General features: G+C 39.1%; 1 protein-coding gene across 1 annotated transcript in view; it reads right to left on the bottom strand.

The window, feature by feature from the left end:
• Nucleotides 1-16,388, bottom strand: part of HMCN1 (hemicentin 1) — a 521,707-nt gene that overhangs the window by 62,386 nt on the left and 442,933 nt on the right. Inside the window, exons 90-93 of the mRNA XM_032606174.1 lie at nucleotides 3,967-4,137; nucleotides 3,623-3,793; nucleotides 2,817-2,987; nucleotides 2,478-2,648 (exon numbers count right to left, since the gene is read on the bottom strand). Of these exons, the coding sequence (XP_032462065.1) occupies nucleotides 2,478-2,648; nucleotides 2,817-2,987; nucleotides 3,623-3,793; nucleotides 3,967-4,137 (684 nt within the window). The remainder of the gene's footprint in view (nucleotides 1-2,477; nucleotides 2,649-2,816; nucleotides 2,988-3,622; nucleotides 3,794-3,966; nucleotides 4,138-16,388) is intronic.

Raw genomic sequence — 16,388 nt, 5'->3', positions numbered from 1 at the left:
AATAGAACTACCATACCACCCAGCAATCCCACTACTGGGCATATACCCTGAGAAAACCATAATTCAGAAAGAGTCATGTACCAAAATGTTCATTGCAGGTCTATTTACAATAACCAGGACATGGAAGCAACCTAAGTGTCCATCAACAGATGAATGGATAAAGAAGATGTGGCATATATACACAATGGAATATTACTCAGCCATAAAAAGAAATGAAATTGAGTTATTTGTAGTGCAGTAGATGGACCTAGAGTCTGTCATACAGAGTGAAGTAAGTCAGAAAGAGAAAAACAAATACCGTATGCACACATATATGTATGGAATCTTAAAAAAAAAAAAAAAAAAAAGTTTATGAAGTACCTAGGGGTTAGATGGGAATAAAGACACAGACCTACTAGAGCATGGACTTGAGGATATGGGGAGGGGGAAGGGTAAGCTGTGACAAAGTGAGAGAGTGGCATGGAGATATATACACTACCAAATGTAAAATAGATAGCTAGTGGGAAGCAGCCACAGAGCACAGGGAGATCAGCTTGGTGCTTTGTGACCACCTACAGGGGTGGGATAGGGAGGGTGGGAGGGAGGGAGACACGGGAGGGAAGAGATATGGGAACATATGTATATGGATAACTGATTCACTGTGTTATAAAGCAGAAACTAACACTCCATTGTAAAGCAGTTGTACTCTAATAAAGATGTTAAAAAAAAAGACACTTCCCAACTCCTTTTATAAAGCCAGCATTACTCTGATACTAAAACAAAGAAAATCACAAGATAACAACAGACCAATAGCTCCTACAAATATGGGTGTAAAAACCCTCAATAAAATTGTAGCAACTGCTATCCATCAACATATAAAAAAAATATCACCATGACCAAGTGGGATTTATTCCATGAATGCAAGGTTGGTTCAACATCCAAAAATTAATTAATGTAATACATCATATCAGAATTTAATAAGTGAAAAGCATATGCTCACCTCATTAGACACAGAAAAAGCATTTGGCAAGATCAACACTTTTCATCATAAAATCATTCATCAAACTATGAATTGAAAGGAACTTCCTCCACATGTGAAAGAACATCTATGAAAAAACCCACATCTAACATCATACTTAATGGTAAAAGAAAGGATGCTGTCTTCCTTAATCAGGAAAAAATAAGGATATTTGTTCTCATTACCTCTATCCATCATTATAAGAGACCTTCCAGCCAGGGCAATTAGGCAAGAAAAACAAAAGCCATATCCATTGGGAAGAAAAAGAAGTAAAATTATCTCTATTTGAAGATGACATGATCTTATATATAAACAATTCCATGGAATCCACTAAAAAATAAACTGACAAATTCAGCAAGATTTCAGGATACAATATCAGTTAAAAACTTCATTGTATTTTTATACAAAAAAAAAAAAGATATGGTTACATCTGACTGATAGATACTTGCCCTTTCAGCATGCCTACGTCCTATAAATCTTTTCATGTAATTCCTTTCTCTCACTCTGCCAAATGGGCCTTCTTGATTTTCAGGGATATTTTATTTCTAAGGCAACCTTAAACCTTTGGAAAGTCCAATGGTATCTCAATATTTCAACAATGTGAAAATATTCTTTTTGGTCTTCTTATAGCACTTAGGAAGCCTATCCTTTGAGATAAGTACCCTTAGTATTATCCACCATCTCTTGGTACTCCAATAAACTCTTTTTTTATTTTGCAGTATGTGGGCCTCTCAGTGTTGTGACCTCTCCCGTTGAGGAGCACAGGCTCCGGACGCACAGGCCCAGCGGCCATGGCTCACGGGCCCAGCCGCTCCGCAGCATGTGGGATCTTCCCAGACCGGGACATGAAACCGTGTCCCCTGCATCAGCAGGCGGACTCTCAACCACTGCGCCACCAGGGAAGCCCTCCAACAAACTCTTTTTAAGGTCCATGAGTTCTAGAATTCTGACTTTGTTCCTTCTGAATTTTTGCATCACTTACAATATCTAGCCATATTGCATGACTGACTTGAATTATGGTAGTTGAACTCCCCCTAATCTTTTTCCTTGAGCTGAATTTGCCCTATTTTACTGTCTACACTCATGTTCTCCATATTTCCATCTGTGAAAGAACAGCCTCCAATTGTGTATTTCTATTAGATACTCAGTTTCTACCCCACCGTCATTTTTCCGCTTGGAACCTCAGCCTGGCTTTCCCACTCTTCCATGCCCCTTTACCCCTCAAGCCCAGGACTACTATACGGCTGTGCAGACTCTTTTCTTTTACAAGGGAGCCTGGAAGACGGCAATCAGAGACTAAAATCCAGCATGAACTTTGGTGTAGAGCTGCACCAACGAGCGGGAAAAAAGCGCACTTTTCCTATTTCTTCCTCCCAGAGTTGGTGCTATTTTGTAATTTGAGGGCTCAGAGTGACCCCTTTCTTCAATATGTGGAAAGCCTGTAAATATGGTCCTGCCAAAGTCTAACTTAGTTGCTTACCTGGGCATGCTTGTATATTGCATCTGGATACCTGAGTAGCATCTCCTAGGCAGGGGCGACCACTTTTGGATGGTACTGGATTGTTACATTGTCGTTTTCGAGTCTTTTCACCTCCTCCACAAGAGGTAGAACACCAGCTCCAACTATGCCAGTTTCCCCAACTTCCATCCACTATGAACAAGAATAGAATGGTCGATATTAACAAATAGGTTTTAAAACCTACATTTAGGGTAACTCTGCCTATACAACTTCCATTTTAAGATCTGAAATGATGGGCTACTACAGTGAGCACTAAAGAAATGCTTTACTTGTTCTACTGCCAGGAGTTGGGAAGCTCACCAGGACATATGTCAGTGTTGCATCTCTGGATCTGGGAGTCTGGGCCCCCACAAGCTCTTCCTCCATTGGAGGGACGAGGGTTATCACATGTGCGGTACCGCCGCATCTGCCCCCCATTACACGTCCGGCTGCACATTCCCCAGCCACTCCAAGGACTCCAGTTACCATGAGCTACAACACAGAATCATTGGAGAAGTGCTAAAGAATGACATTCATCCTAAAAATATGGAAAGACTCTCTCCAGGAACTGAAAAGAAACACACAAATCTATAAATAAGCAAATTCCAAAGGCAGGTGGTTTGGTTGCTGGTTTGACTAGAAACAGAATACATTCCAATGACTGTGCAATTCCATTTAACCTACCTTTACTGAGCATTAGAGTTTTCCAGGAGCTGGAGGATAGGAATGAGAAAAGATCTCTGAGGAGTCAAACTATAACGTTCAGGATACAGTGAATTCAAATACTGCTATGGTCTAAAATTCTAGCTTGGTGACTAAATTAAGGCAGAGAGCCACCTGTCTGCCTCTATAAAAGAATCAACACCATTACCAGTTAGCGTGGAAGGGCGCCCTAGTCCCTGCCCTCTGCAGCTGGTCCTGTAGAGCACGTGAAACAGGACATAGCCCCTGCCCATATAAATCAGTGGCATCTATGGTATTAGACAAAACAGCAACCATGCAACATTTTGATATCCTAAACCAGAGGAAGACAAATCAAGTAACAGACTATTTTATAACTTTACTGACTTGAGTCCATAATGAAACTTAAGAAAGTATAATGTTGACTCACTATTTCCAACACTCACTTGGACAAGAGTCACTATTGCAAAAATCACTCTGCACATCACTCCCTTCACACTTGTTGCCTCCATACTGGGGAACAGGATCAGAGCAGTCCCTTGTTCGTTGTCTGGCACCTCCTCCACAGGACACAGTGCAGGTACTCCAACTGGTCCAAGTGGCCCACTTGCCATCAACTGGGTTAAAGAAAAACATATGTGCTCTGTTACTACTTAAAAATGACCAAGTTAACCTCTGGGCATTGATATGTTGAGTGATGTTCTTATTGACCATGATTCTTATTGAAATACTCCCTAGATCAGAGATAGATGTTATTTTATTAAGGGTACAAACATTGTATTTCTCTTACCTGGACAGTGTCTTTCATGGCAAACTTGCATCTGTGTTTCTGCTCCATCACAGTAGGATCCATCAAACGATGGTGGTGGGTTATTGCACAGTCTTATTCTTGTTTGGGTACCCTTCCCACAACTTACGCTGCATGTGCCCCAAGGCTGCCAAGTACTCCATGCTCCATGAACTGCAAACATCCCAAGAGACAGAGTTTCAAGTCACAGAACCATGTTTGTTAAAAAAACAAAATTATACAAATAAATAACTCAGTAATGAGTTACATTAGCCCAGAATCTAAAATAATTGAAATTGAACCAAAGGAAAAGTAACAAATGATGTTGTTCCTTTCCCATCTGGTTAGATTTTCATGAGAATTAGTGTCTACCAGGAAATTCAGAAGGCTACCTAGAGCCAAAATAAATGCTTTAAATTATTCAAAAGGGCTAGTTTATTCTTTTTTTTTTTTTTTTTTTTTTTTTTTTTTTTTTTGCGGTACGCGGGCCTCTCACTGTTATGGCCTCTCCCGTTGCGGAGCACAGGCTCCGGACGCGCAGGCTCAGCGGCCACGGATCACGGGCCCAGCCGCTCCGCGGCATGTGGGATCTTCCCGCACCGGGGCACGAACCCGTGTCCCCTGCATCGGCAGGCGGACTCTCAAACGCTGCACCACCAGGGAAGCCCAAAGGGGCTATTTTATTAAAATTAAGGCGAGACAAGGGGAAGATGGTGGAAGAGTAAGACGCGGAGATCACCTTCCTCCCCAAAGATACACCAGAAATACATCTATACGTGGAACAACTCCTACAGACACCTACTGAATGTTGGCAGAAGACCTCAGACCTCCCAAAAGGCAAGAAACTCCCCACGTACCTGGGTAGGGCAAAAGAAAAAAGAAAAAGCAGAGACAAAAGGATAGGGACGGGATCTGCACCAGTGGGAGGGAGCTGTGAAGGAGGAAAGGTTTCCACACACTAGGAAGCCCCTTCGTGGGCAGAGACTACGGGTGGCGGAGGGGGGAAGCTTCGGAGCCGCGGAGGAAAGCGCAGCAACAGGGGTGCGGAGGGCAAAGCAGAGAGATTCCCACACACAGGATCCGTGCCGACCAGCACTCACCAGCCTGAGAGGCTTGTCTGCTCACCCGCCGGGGCGGGCGGGGCTGGAAGTTGAAGCTCGGGCTTCGGTCGGGAGCGCCGGGAGAGGACTGGGGTTGGCTGCGTGAACACAGCCTGAAGGGGATAGTGCACTACAGATAGCCGGGAGGGAGTCAGGGAAAAAGTCTGGACCTGCTGAAGAGGCAAGAGACTTTTTCTTCCCTCTTTGTTTCCTGGTGCGCAAGGAGAGGGGATTAAGATCGCTGCTTAAAGGAGCTCCAGAGACGGGCGCAAGCTGCGGCTAAAAGCGCAGACCCCAGAGACAGGCATGAGACGCTAAGGCTGCTGCTGCCGCCACCAAGAAGCCTGTGTGCGAGCACAGGTCACTATCCACATCCCCCTTCCGGGGAGCCTGTGCAGCCGCCACTGCCAGGGTCCCGTGATCCAGGGACAACCTCCCCAGGAGAATGCATGGCGCGCCGGCCTGTGCCGCCACAGGCTCGCCCCGCACTCGTGCCCCTCCCTCCCCCGGGCCTGAGTGAGCCAGAGCCCCCGAATCAGCTGCTCCTTTAACCCCGTCCTGTCTGAGCGAAGAACAGACGCTCTCCGGCGACCTACACACAGAGGCAGGGCCAAATCCAAAGCTGAATCCCCGGAGCTGTGCGAACAAAGAAGAGAAAGGGAAATCTCTCCCAGCAGCCTCAGAAGCAGCAGATTAAATCTCCACAATCAACTTGACGTACCCTGCATCTGTGGAATACCTGAATAGACAACCAATCATCCCAAATTGAGGAGGTGGACTTTGAGAGCAAGATTTATGATTTTTTCCCCCTTTTCCTCTTTTTGTGAGTGTGTATGTGTATGCTTCTGTGTGAGATTTTCTCTTTATAGCTTTGCTTCCACCATTTGTCCTAGGGTTCTATCCATCCGTTTTTTTTTCATTTGTTTTCTTAATAATTTTTTATTTTAATAACATTATTTTATCTTACTTTATCTAATTTTACTATATATTTTCTTTCTTTTTTCCTTCCTTCCCTCCTTCCTGCCTCCCTCTCTCCTTCCTTCCTTCCTTTCTTTCTTTCTTCTAGTAATTCTTTCTTTCTACTTTTTCTCACTTTTATTCTGAGCCATGTGGATGAAAGGCTCTTGGTGCTGCAGCCAGGAGTCAGTGTTCTGCCTCTGAGGTGGGAGAGCCAACTTCAGGACACCGATCCACAGGAGATCTCCCAGCTCCACATAATATCAAACAGCAAAAATCTCCTAGAGATCTCCATCTCAACACCAGCACCCAGCTCCACTCAACGACCAGCAAGCTACAGTGCTGGACACCCTGTGCCAAACAACTAGCAAGACAGGAACACAACCCCACCTATTAGCAGAGAGCCTGCCTAAAATCATAATAAGGCCACAGACACCCCAAAACACACCACCAGACGTGGACCTGCCCACCAGAAAGACAAGATCCAGCCTCATCCACCAGAACACAGGCACTAGTCTCCTCCACCAGGTAGCCTACACAACCCACTGAACCAACCTTAGCCACTGTGGACAGACACCAAAAACAACGGGAACTATGAACCTGCAGCATGCAAAAAGGAGACCCCAAACACAGTAAGATAAGCAAAATGAGAAGACAGAAAAACACACAGCAGATGAAGGATCAAGATAAAAATCCACCAGACCTAACAAATGAAGAGGAAATAGGCAGTCTACCTGAAAAAGAATTCAGAATAATGATAGTATAGATGACCCAAAATCTTGGCAATAGAATAGACAAAATGCAAGAAACATTTAACAGGGACCTAGAGGAACTAAAGATGACACAAGCAACGATGAACAACACAATAAATGTAATTAAAAATACTCTAGATGGGATCAATAGTAGAATAACTGAGGTAGAAGAATGGATAAGTGACCTAGAGAATAAAATAGTGGAAATAACTACTGCAGAGTGGAATAAAGAAAAAAGAATGAAAAGAACTGAGGACAGTCTCAGAGACCTCTGGGACAACATTAAACACACCAACATTTGAATTATAGGGGTTGCAGAAGAAGAAGAGAAAAAGAAAGGGACTGAGAAAATATTTGAAGAGGTTATAGTTGAAAACTTCCCTAATATGGGAAAGGAAATAGTTAATCAAGTCCAGGAAGCACAGAGAGTCCCATACAGGATAAATCCAAGGAGAAATATGCCAAGACACATATTAATCAAACTGTCAAAAATTAAATACAAAGAAAACATATTAAAATCAGCAAGGGAAAAACAACAAATAACACACAAGGGAATCCCCATAAGGTTAACCGCTGATCTTTCAGCAGAAAGTCTGCAAGCCAGAAGGGACTGGCAGAACATACTTAAAGTGATGAAGGAGGAAAACCGTCAACCAAGGTTACTCTACCCAGCAAGGATCTCATTCAGATTTAATGGAGAAATTAAAACCTTTACAGACAAGCAAAAGCTGAGAGAGTTCAGCACCGTGAAACCAGCTTTACAACAAAGGTTAAAGGAACTTCTCTAGGCAAGAAACACAAGAGAAGGAAAAGACCTACAATAACAAACCCAAAACCATTAAGAAAATGGGAATAGGAACATACATATCGATAATTACCTTAAATGTAAAAGGAATAAATGCTCCCACAAAAAGACACAGATGGGCTGAATGGATACAAAAACAAGACCCATATATATGTTGTCTATAAGAGACCCACCTCAGACCTAGAGACACATACAGACTGAAAGTAAGGGGATGGAAAAAGATATTTCATGCAAATGGAAACCAAAAGAAAGCTGGAGTAGCAATTCTCATAGCAGACAAAATAGACTTTACAATAAAGACTATTAGAAGAGACAAAGAAGGACACTACATAATGATCAAGGGATTGATCCAAGAAGAAGATATAACAATTGTAAATATTTATGCACGCAACATAGAAGCACCTCAATACATAAGGCAAATACTAACAGCCATAAAAGGGGAAATTGACAATAACACATTCATAGTAGGGGACTTTAACACCCCACTTTCACCAATGGACAGATTATCCAAAATGAAAATAAATAAGGAAACACAAGCTTTAAATGATACATTAAACAAGATGGACTTAATTGATGTTTATAGGACATTCCATCCAAAAACAACAGAATACACATTTTTCTCAAGTGTTCATGTGCACATTCTCCACGATAGATCATATCTTGGGTCATAAATCAAGCCTTGGTAAATTTAAGAAAATAGAAATTGTATCAAGTATCTTTTCTGACCACAACGCTATGAGACTATATATCAATTACAGGAAAAGACCTGTAAAAAATACAAACACATGGAGGCTAAACAATACACTACTTAATAACAAAGTGATCACTGAAGAAATCAGAGGAAATAAAAAAATACCTAGAAACAAATGACAATGGAGACACGACGACCCAAAACCTATGGGATGCTGCAGAAGCAGTTCTAAGAGGGAAGTTTATCGCGATAGAAGCCTTCGTTAAGAAACAGGAAACATCTCGAATAAACAACCTAACCTTGCACCTAAAGCAATTAGAGAAAGAAGAACAAAAAACCTGCAAATTTAGCAGAAGGAAAGAAATCATAAAAATCAGATCAGAAATAAATGAAAAAGAAATGAAGGAAACGATAGCAAAGATCAATAAAACTAAAAGCTGGTTCTATGAGAAGATAAACAAAATTGATAAACCATTAGCCAGACTCATCAAGAAAAAAAGAGAGAAGACTCAAATCAATAGAATTAGAAATGAAAAAGGAGAAGTAACAACTGACACTGCAGAAATACAAAAGATCATGAGAGATTACTACAAGCAACTCTATGCCAATAAAATGGACAACCTGGACAAAATGCACAAATTCTTAGAAATGCACAACCTGCCAACAGTGAACCAGGAAGAAATAGAAAATATGAACAGACCCATCACAAGCACTGAAATTGAAACGGTGATTAAAAATCTTCCAACAAACAAAAGCACAGGAGCAGATGGCTTCACAGGCAAATTCTATCCAACATTTAGAGAAGAGCTAACACCTATCCTTCTGAAACTCTTCCAAAATATAGCAGAGGGAGAAATACTCTCAAACTCAGTCTACGAGGCCTCCATCACCTTGATACCAAAACCAGACAAGGATGTCACAATGAAAGAAAACTACAGGCCAATATTACTGATGAATGTAGATGCAAAAATCCTCAACAAAATACTAGCAAACAGAATCCAACAGCACATTAAAAGGATCATACACCATGATCAAGTGGGGTTTATTCCAGGAATGCAAGGATTCTTCAATATACGCAAATCAATCAACGGGATACACCATATTAACAAATTGAAGGAGAAAAACCATATGATCATCTCAATAGATGCAGAGAAAGCTTTCAACAAAATTCAACACCCATTTATTATAGAAACCCTCCAGAAAGTAGGCATAGAGGGAACTTACCTCAACATAATAAAGGCCATATATGACAAACCCACAGCCAACATCGTCCTCAATGGTGAAAAACTGAAAGCATTTCCACTAAGATCAGGAACAAGACAAGGTTGCCCACTCTCACCACTCTTATTCAACATAGTTTTGGAAGTTTTAGCCACATCAATCAGAGAAGAAAAGGAAATAAAAGGAATCCAAATCGGAAAAGAAGTAGTAAAGCTGTCACTGTTTGCAGGTGACATGCTACTCTACATAAGGAATCCCAAAGATGCTACCAGAAAACTACTAGAGCTAATCAATGAATTTGGTAAACTTGCAGGATACAAAATTAATGCACAGAAATCTCTGGCATTCCTATACAGTAATGATGAAAAATCTGAAAGTGAAATCAAGAAAACACTCCCATTTACCAGTGCAACAAAAAGAATAAAATATCTAGGAATAAACCTGCCTAAGGAGACAAAAGACCTGTATGCAGAAAATTATAAGACACTGATGAAAGAAATTAAAGATGATACAAATAGATGGAGAGATATACCATGTTCTTGGATTGGAAGAATCAACATTGTAAAATTGACTGTACTACCCAAAACAATCTACAGATTCAATGCAATCCCTATCAAACTACCAGTGACATTTTTCACAGAACTAGAACAAAAAATTTCACAATTTGTATGGAAACAAAAAAGACCCCAAAATGCGAAAGCAATCTTGAGAACGGAAAATGGAGCTGGAGGAATCAGGCTCCCTGATGTCAGACTATACTACAAAGCTACAGTAATCAAGACAGTATAGTACTGGCACAAAAACAGAAAGATAGGTCAATGGAACAGGATAGAAATCCCAGATATAAACCCACGCACATATTGTCGCCTTATCTTTGATAAAGGAGGCAGGAATGTACAGTGAAGAAAGAACAGCCTCTTCAATAAGTCGTACTGGGAAAACTGGACAGGTACATGTAAACGTATGAGATTAGATCACTCCCTAACATCATACACAAAAATAAGCTTAAAATGGATTAAAGACCTAAATGTAAGACCAGAAACTATCAAACTCTTAAGAGGAAAACATAGGCAGAACACTCTATGACATAAATCACAGCAAGATCCTTTTTGACCCACCTCCCAGAGAAATGGAAATAAAAACAAAAATAAACAAATGGGACCTAATGAAACTTCAAAGCTTTTGCACAGCAAAGGAAACCATAAACAAGACCAAAAGACAACCCTCAGAATGGGAGAAAATATTTGCAAATGAAGCAACTGACAAAGGATTAATCTCCAAAATTTATAAGCACCTCATGCAGCTCAATAACAAAAAGACAAACAACCCAATCCAAAAATGGGCAGAAGACCTAAATAGACATTTCTCCAAAGAAGATATACAGACCGCCAACAAACACATGAAAGAATGCTGAACATCATTAATCATTAGAGAAATGCAAATCAAAACTACAATGAGACATCATCTCACACCAGTCCGAATGGCCGTAATCAAAAATTCTAGAAATAATAAATGCTGGAGAGGGTGTGGAGAAAAGGGAACACTCTTGCACTGCTGGTGGGAATGTGAACTGATACAGCCACTATGGAGAAGAGTATGGAGGTTTCTTAAAAAACTACAAATAGAACTACCATATGACCCAGCAATCCCACTACTGGGCATATACCCTGAGAAAACCATAATTCAAAAAGAGTCATGTACCAAAATGTTCATTGCAGCTCTATTTACAATAGCCCGGAGATGGAAACAACCTAAGTGTCCATCATCGGATGAATGGATAAAGAAGATGTGGCAGATATATACAATGGAATAAGAAATGAAATTGAGCTATTTGTAATGAGGTGGATAGACCTAGAGTCTGTCATACAGAGTGAAGTAAGTCAGAAAGAGAAAGAAAAATACCGTATGCTAACACATGTATATGGAATTTAAGAAAAGAAAATGTCATGAGAACGTAGGTGTAAGACAGGAATAAAGACACAGACCTACTAGAGAATGGACTTGAGGATATGAGGAGGGGGACGGGTAAGCTGTGACAAAGCGAGAGAGATGCACGGACATATATACACTACCAAACGTAAGGTAGATAGCTAGTGGGAAGCAGCCGCATAGCACAGGGAGTTCAGCTCAGTGCTTTGTGACCGCTTGGAGGGGTGGGATAGTGAGGGTGGGAGGGAGGGAGACGCAAGAGGGAAGAGATAAGGGAACATATCTATATGTATAACTGATTCACTTTGTTATAAAGCAGAAACTAACACACCATTGTAAAGCAATTATACTCCAATAAAGATGTAAAAAAAAAAAGCACCCGCCCCAAATTAAATTAAATTAAATTTAATTTAATCAAACTACTATATGTAAATAAAATCTGAGCTTTTACCCCTAGCTAAGTATTTGTACTCTTAGCTCTGGAGAAAGTGGAAGGGACCAGAAGCTAAGAAGCAAAGCTGTATAACAAATCTAGATGCGGTTATGGACAATACAAATGTCTCCATAATGATAAGCTGGACCCCAGACTGCAAGGCCACATCTTTAAGCGTGATTCACCTTCACATTTAAAATGTACTTGGACTTTTCAACAACATGATGATTTGCACAGTTGTAGCTCTTTGAAAAATTTTCCCCATTACATAATATTCATGAAATAAGAGTTCTAAATAACACTCACCTGCTTCCTAAACAACAGTAAAAATTGACCAGGAGTTTCCAAGGAATGATATTAAGGCCTTCCTTTTGGTCACTAACATATTACACCATCTGACCACAAGACTGGAAGGACATTATGTTTCCTACCAGGTGCAGGGGCTGAGAATCAACATTATGGTTTCTCTTATGTATAAGTCAGTATCAGGTCATAGTTTTGTTGAGGGGTATTTTCTAGATGTAGGGCTCAAAAAGTTTGTTGTTGTGGTCACCCAGTTTAATCAAGATATGAACCATAGGGCTGTAAGGTCTTGTCTAAATATTCTCTTAACGCAATCTATAAGAATAAGTTGAAAAACAAGGAATGGAATTATCATTTGTTGCTTTGTTTAGAAAATATTTTAAAACATATCTTGAATTTTCTTTTAATTAACTGTTTTCTAGTTGAACTGACTACATATTCTTATACTTTTTAGACACAGTCACACAAATTTATTTCAGCTGACAAGAATCTGCACTAAAAGTTATTTGATGAAACATAAAAGGAAAGAAGAAGGCCTTTAATTAAATGGCAAGTATTACTCAAGACTACTTCTTTATTAATTCAGATTACTGATGCTCATGGATCTTATATATGGACTACGGGATTTCAAAATTCTGCCATTCCTATCATTTTAATATGTTCTATTTCTAAGGCTGTTGGTTAACAAAAGTCTTTATCTCTTACAATATAAAGACTTATGATACATGCATTTTTTGGAGGACCACAATTAGGTGACATTTGTTCATTTATTATCTGGGTAGTTTCTATTATATATGAATAGAGGTTTCCAGCTTAAGGTCCTTTTAATTTTTTAAAATCAATACAGAAAACCCTAACCAAAATTAAATTTCATGGCATAAGATGCGGTAGAGTTGAAATGTTTCTTTGATGTGAGTGGAATGATAGCAAGAAAAAAGAGGAAAGACAATATAAACCAGAGAAGGCATAAAACATCATGGTATCTAAATAATATAATACAAAAGAAAACAGCTATGGAGGAATTAGTACATTGAAAAAAAGAGTAAAATATAATAGATGAGTTGGTTGTTATACTATGTTGCAGTTCTGATTCTGGAAAGGTAGGAGAGTACGGTGCTTATGAGCAGGGATTCTGGAGTAGATGCCCTGGGCCTGAATAACCACTCTGCCCTTACTAGCTGTACGATCCTTGACAAGTGACTTGGCTTCTGTGCACCTAGTTTCACCATCTGCCATATGTGGATAAGCAAAGAACCTACCTTATTAGGATGGGCATGAGGAATAATGAGTTGATAGATGAAAAGTCCTTGAGCAGTATAAGACAACACAGTATTACATGAGTGTGAGCCCTGAGCTAGTACTGCTATTCTTCACTCAAAGTTCTCATCGATTTTCAGAATAACACTTAAAAAAAGGCTCATTCTTTAAGTAATCTGTAACAATATATTTTTTATGATTGACTCAAATGGCAGCAGGATGGCCTACCCCAGAAGATACCCATCTTTTTTAGAGGGAGGATTGTCAGTTTAGAAATATCTTCTAACTGGGGGAGGACAAGATAGGCCTAAAATATCAATTCGTACCAGAAAGTCGAAGCGTTCATGAAATGATGGGAACATATCAAGAGGACACTGAAGCTAGGATCCCTCAAGGGATCTCCACTAACCAAATCTAGGACAATTTGTGCATCACAATAAATGAAGACAGTAGTGCATTATAAACCACTGAATGAAATGATATTTGAGTTCTTACTGATATAACTGAAAAATAAAGGAGAAAGAGAAAGAAACTTCTTTCTTACAATAGAAAGCCAGTAGGGGACTTCCCTGGCGTTCCAGTGGTTAAGATTCTGTGCTTCTAATGCAGAGGGTGTGGGTTCAATTCCTGATTGGGAACTATGATGCCACATGGTGCACAGCATGGCCAAAGAGCAAAAAAAAAAAAAAAAAAAATGCAATTAAAAATAAAAAAAGAAAGCCAATAATAGATGTAGAAGATATGACGGAGTTATAAATGTTTTGTAAGATCATAGCAATAGCTGATTTAAAACAAAAATAAATCATAAGTAGATGCTAAAACTAGTAGATAAAAGATTGATAAGAAACAAGATGTTTATGAAGTCTTAAAGTTTCCCTACAAAATACTTATTAGTTACAAAGGTAAAAATAGTAACTACACAGTGGAAGACACCACTTTAAACAAGTGAACAAAGTTAACATCACCAGCTTGGGACAGATTCTGACATCATGCGCTATCTCATATGATGCACTGAGAAGGACACAAAACCACTTCTGTGATGTTTCTGCCAAAATGCAAAACCTGAATCTAATCATGAAGAAATATCAGACACATCTAAATGGAAACTCTTTTAGAAAATGATTAGCCTGTATACTTAAAAAATAGCAAGGCCATAAAAGGTAAAAAGTGACTAAGGAATTGTTCCAGTTGAAAGGGACTAAAGAGACTTGACACATAAACACAAGTGTGATCCTGGACTAGATCTTGCAGTGGGAAAAAGAGTTATGAAGCATATATGACTGGGACAACTAATAAAATTTGAATGTGAACTGTGGATTAGGTAATAAGGCTTAATTAGTATTGTATGAATGTTAAATTTCTTGATTTTGATAACTGTTTATAAAAGAGAATGTTCTTGTTTTAGGAAATATACACAATAGGTGAATCTGGGTAGGGGTATACAGAAGTTCCTTGTACTATTCTTGCAACTTTTCTATAAGTTTGATTAAGCACAAATTTTTACTAAAAGAAAATCTCATTAAACCATGTGAGGCAAAAACTAACAGAACTGCAAAGAGAAATGGATGAATCCACCATAATAGACAGAGACTCCAATACTCCTCTATCAGAAATGGACAGATCCAGCAGGCAGAAAATCAGTAAGAAAATGATTGAACTCAAGAACAACATCAATCAACTGGATGTAGTTGACATCTATATACTATTTCATCCAACAACAGCAGAATAAACAAACATTCTTCTTAGGCTCACATGGAACATTCACCAAGGCAGAACACATTCTGAGCCATAAAATACACTGTAACAAATTTAAAAGAATAGAAATCATATAATGTTTGCTCTCAGATCACAATGGACTCAAGCTAGAAATCAATAACAGAAAGATAGCTACAAAATCCCCAAATATGTGGAGACTAAACAACACACTACTAAATAATACCTAGGTCAAAGAAGAAATCTAAAGAGATATTAAAAATATTTTGAATTAAATGAAAATGAAAACATAAGTTATCAAAATTTGTGGGATACAGCAAAAGTAATGCTTAGAGGGAAGTTCATAGCATTGAATGCATATATTAGAAAAGAAGATCAAAATAAATTATCTACATTTCTATGTTAGGAAACTAAAAAAGAAGAGCAAATTAAATCCAAAGTAAGATGAAATGAAATAGTAACAATTAGAGCAAAAATCAGTGAAAATGAAAGTAGGAAATCAATAGATAAAAATCAATGAAACCCAAAGCTGGTTCTTTGAAAAGATCATAAAATCAATAAGCCTCTAGCCAGGCTAGCCAAGAAAAAACGAGAGAGAGAGAATACAAATTATTAATATCAGAAATAAAAGAGGGGGAATCTATTAAAGAAATTGAACCAATAATTAATAACCTTCCAAAACAGAAAACACCAGTACCAGATGGGTTCACTGCTGAATTTTACCAAATGTTTGTGTTAAAAATTATACCAATTCTCTACCTTTCTTTCAGAGGATAGAAGCAGAGAGACTACTTCCTAACTCATTCTATGAGACCAGCATTACCCTAATACCAAAACCAGACAAAGACATTATAAGAAAAGGAAACTACAGACCAATATCTCTCATGAACGTAGATGTAAAAATTCTCAACAAAATATTAGCAGGTTGAATCCAACCATGTATGAAAAGAAAATCTCTTCAGTCCCTAAGATGCTGACATACCCCCTGGATGAAAAGGACTATCTTTGGCTATTTGCCCATTTTGCAGTGGTATACTGATAAATGTTTAACAACCAGCTCTCTGGGAGTAGGGAGGGAAACTCTGAATTATAGCGTCTGCAATTTTTGTGGTGCAAAACACTCCCACTGTGGTCAATATCTACCTACTAATATGATGTCACTAAACTCTCAGTGGGAAGAGACACATGCTCTCAGTGGCAAGATCCAGAACACCACTGACAATATGCCAAAATAACAGCTAAATTCAATCAATATAGAGGCTGG

The sequence above is a fragment of the Phocoena sinus genome, chromosome 1, assembly GCF_008692025.1.
Source record: "Phocoena sinus isolate mPhoSin1 chromosome 1, mPhoSin1.pri, whole genome shotgun sequence".
Taxonomy (NCBI): domain Eukaryota; kingdom Metazoa; phylum Chordata; class Mammalia; order Artiodactyla; family Phocoenidae; genus Phocoena; species Phocoena sinus.
This window is presented reverse-complemented; position numbering and strand designations above follow the sequence as displayed.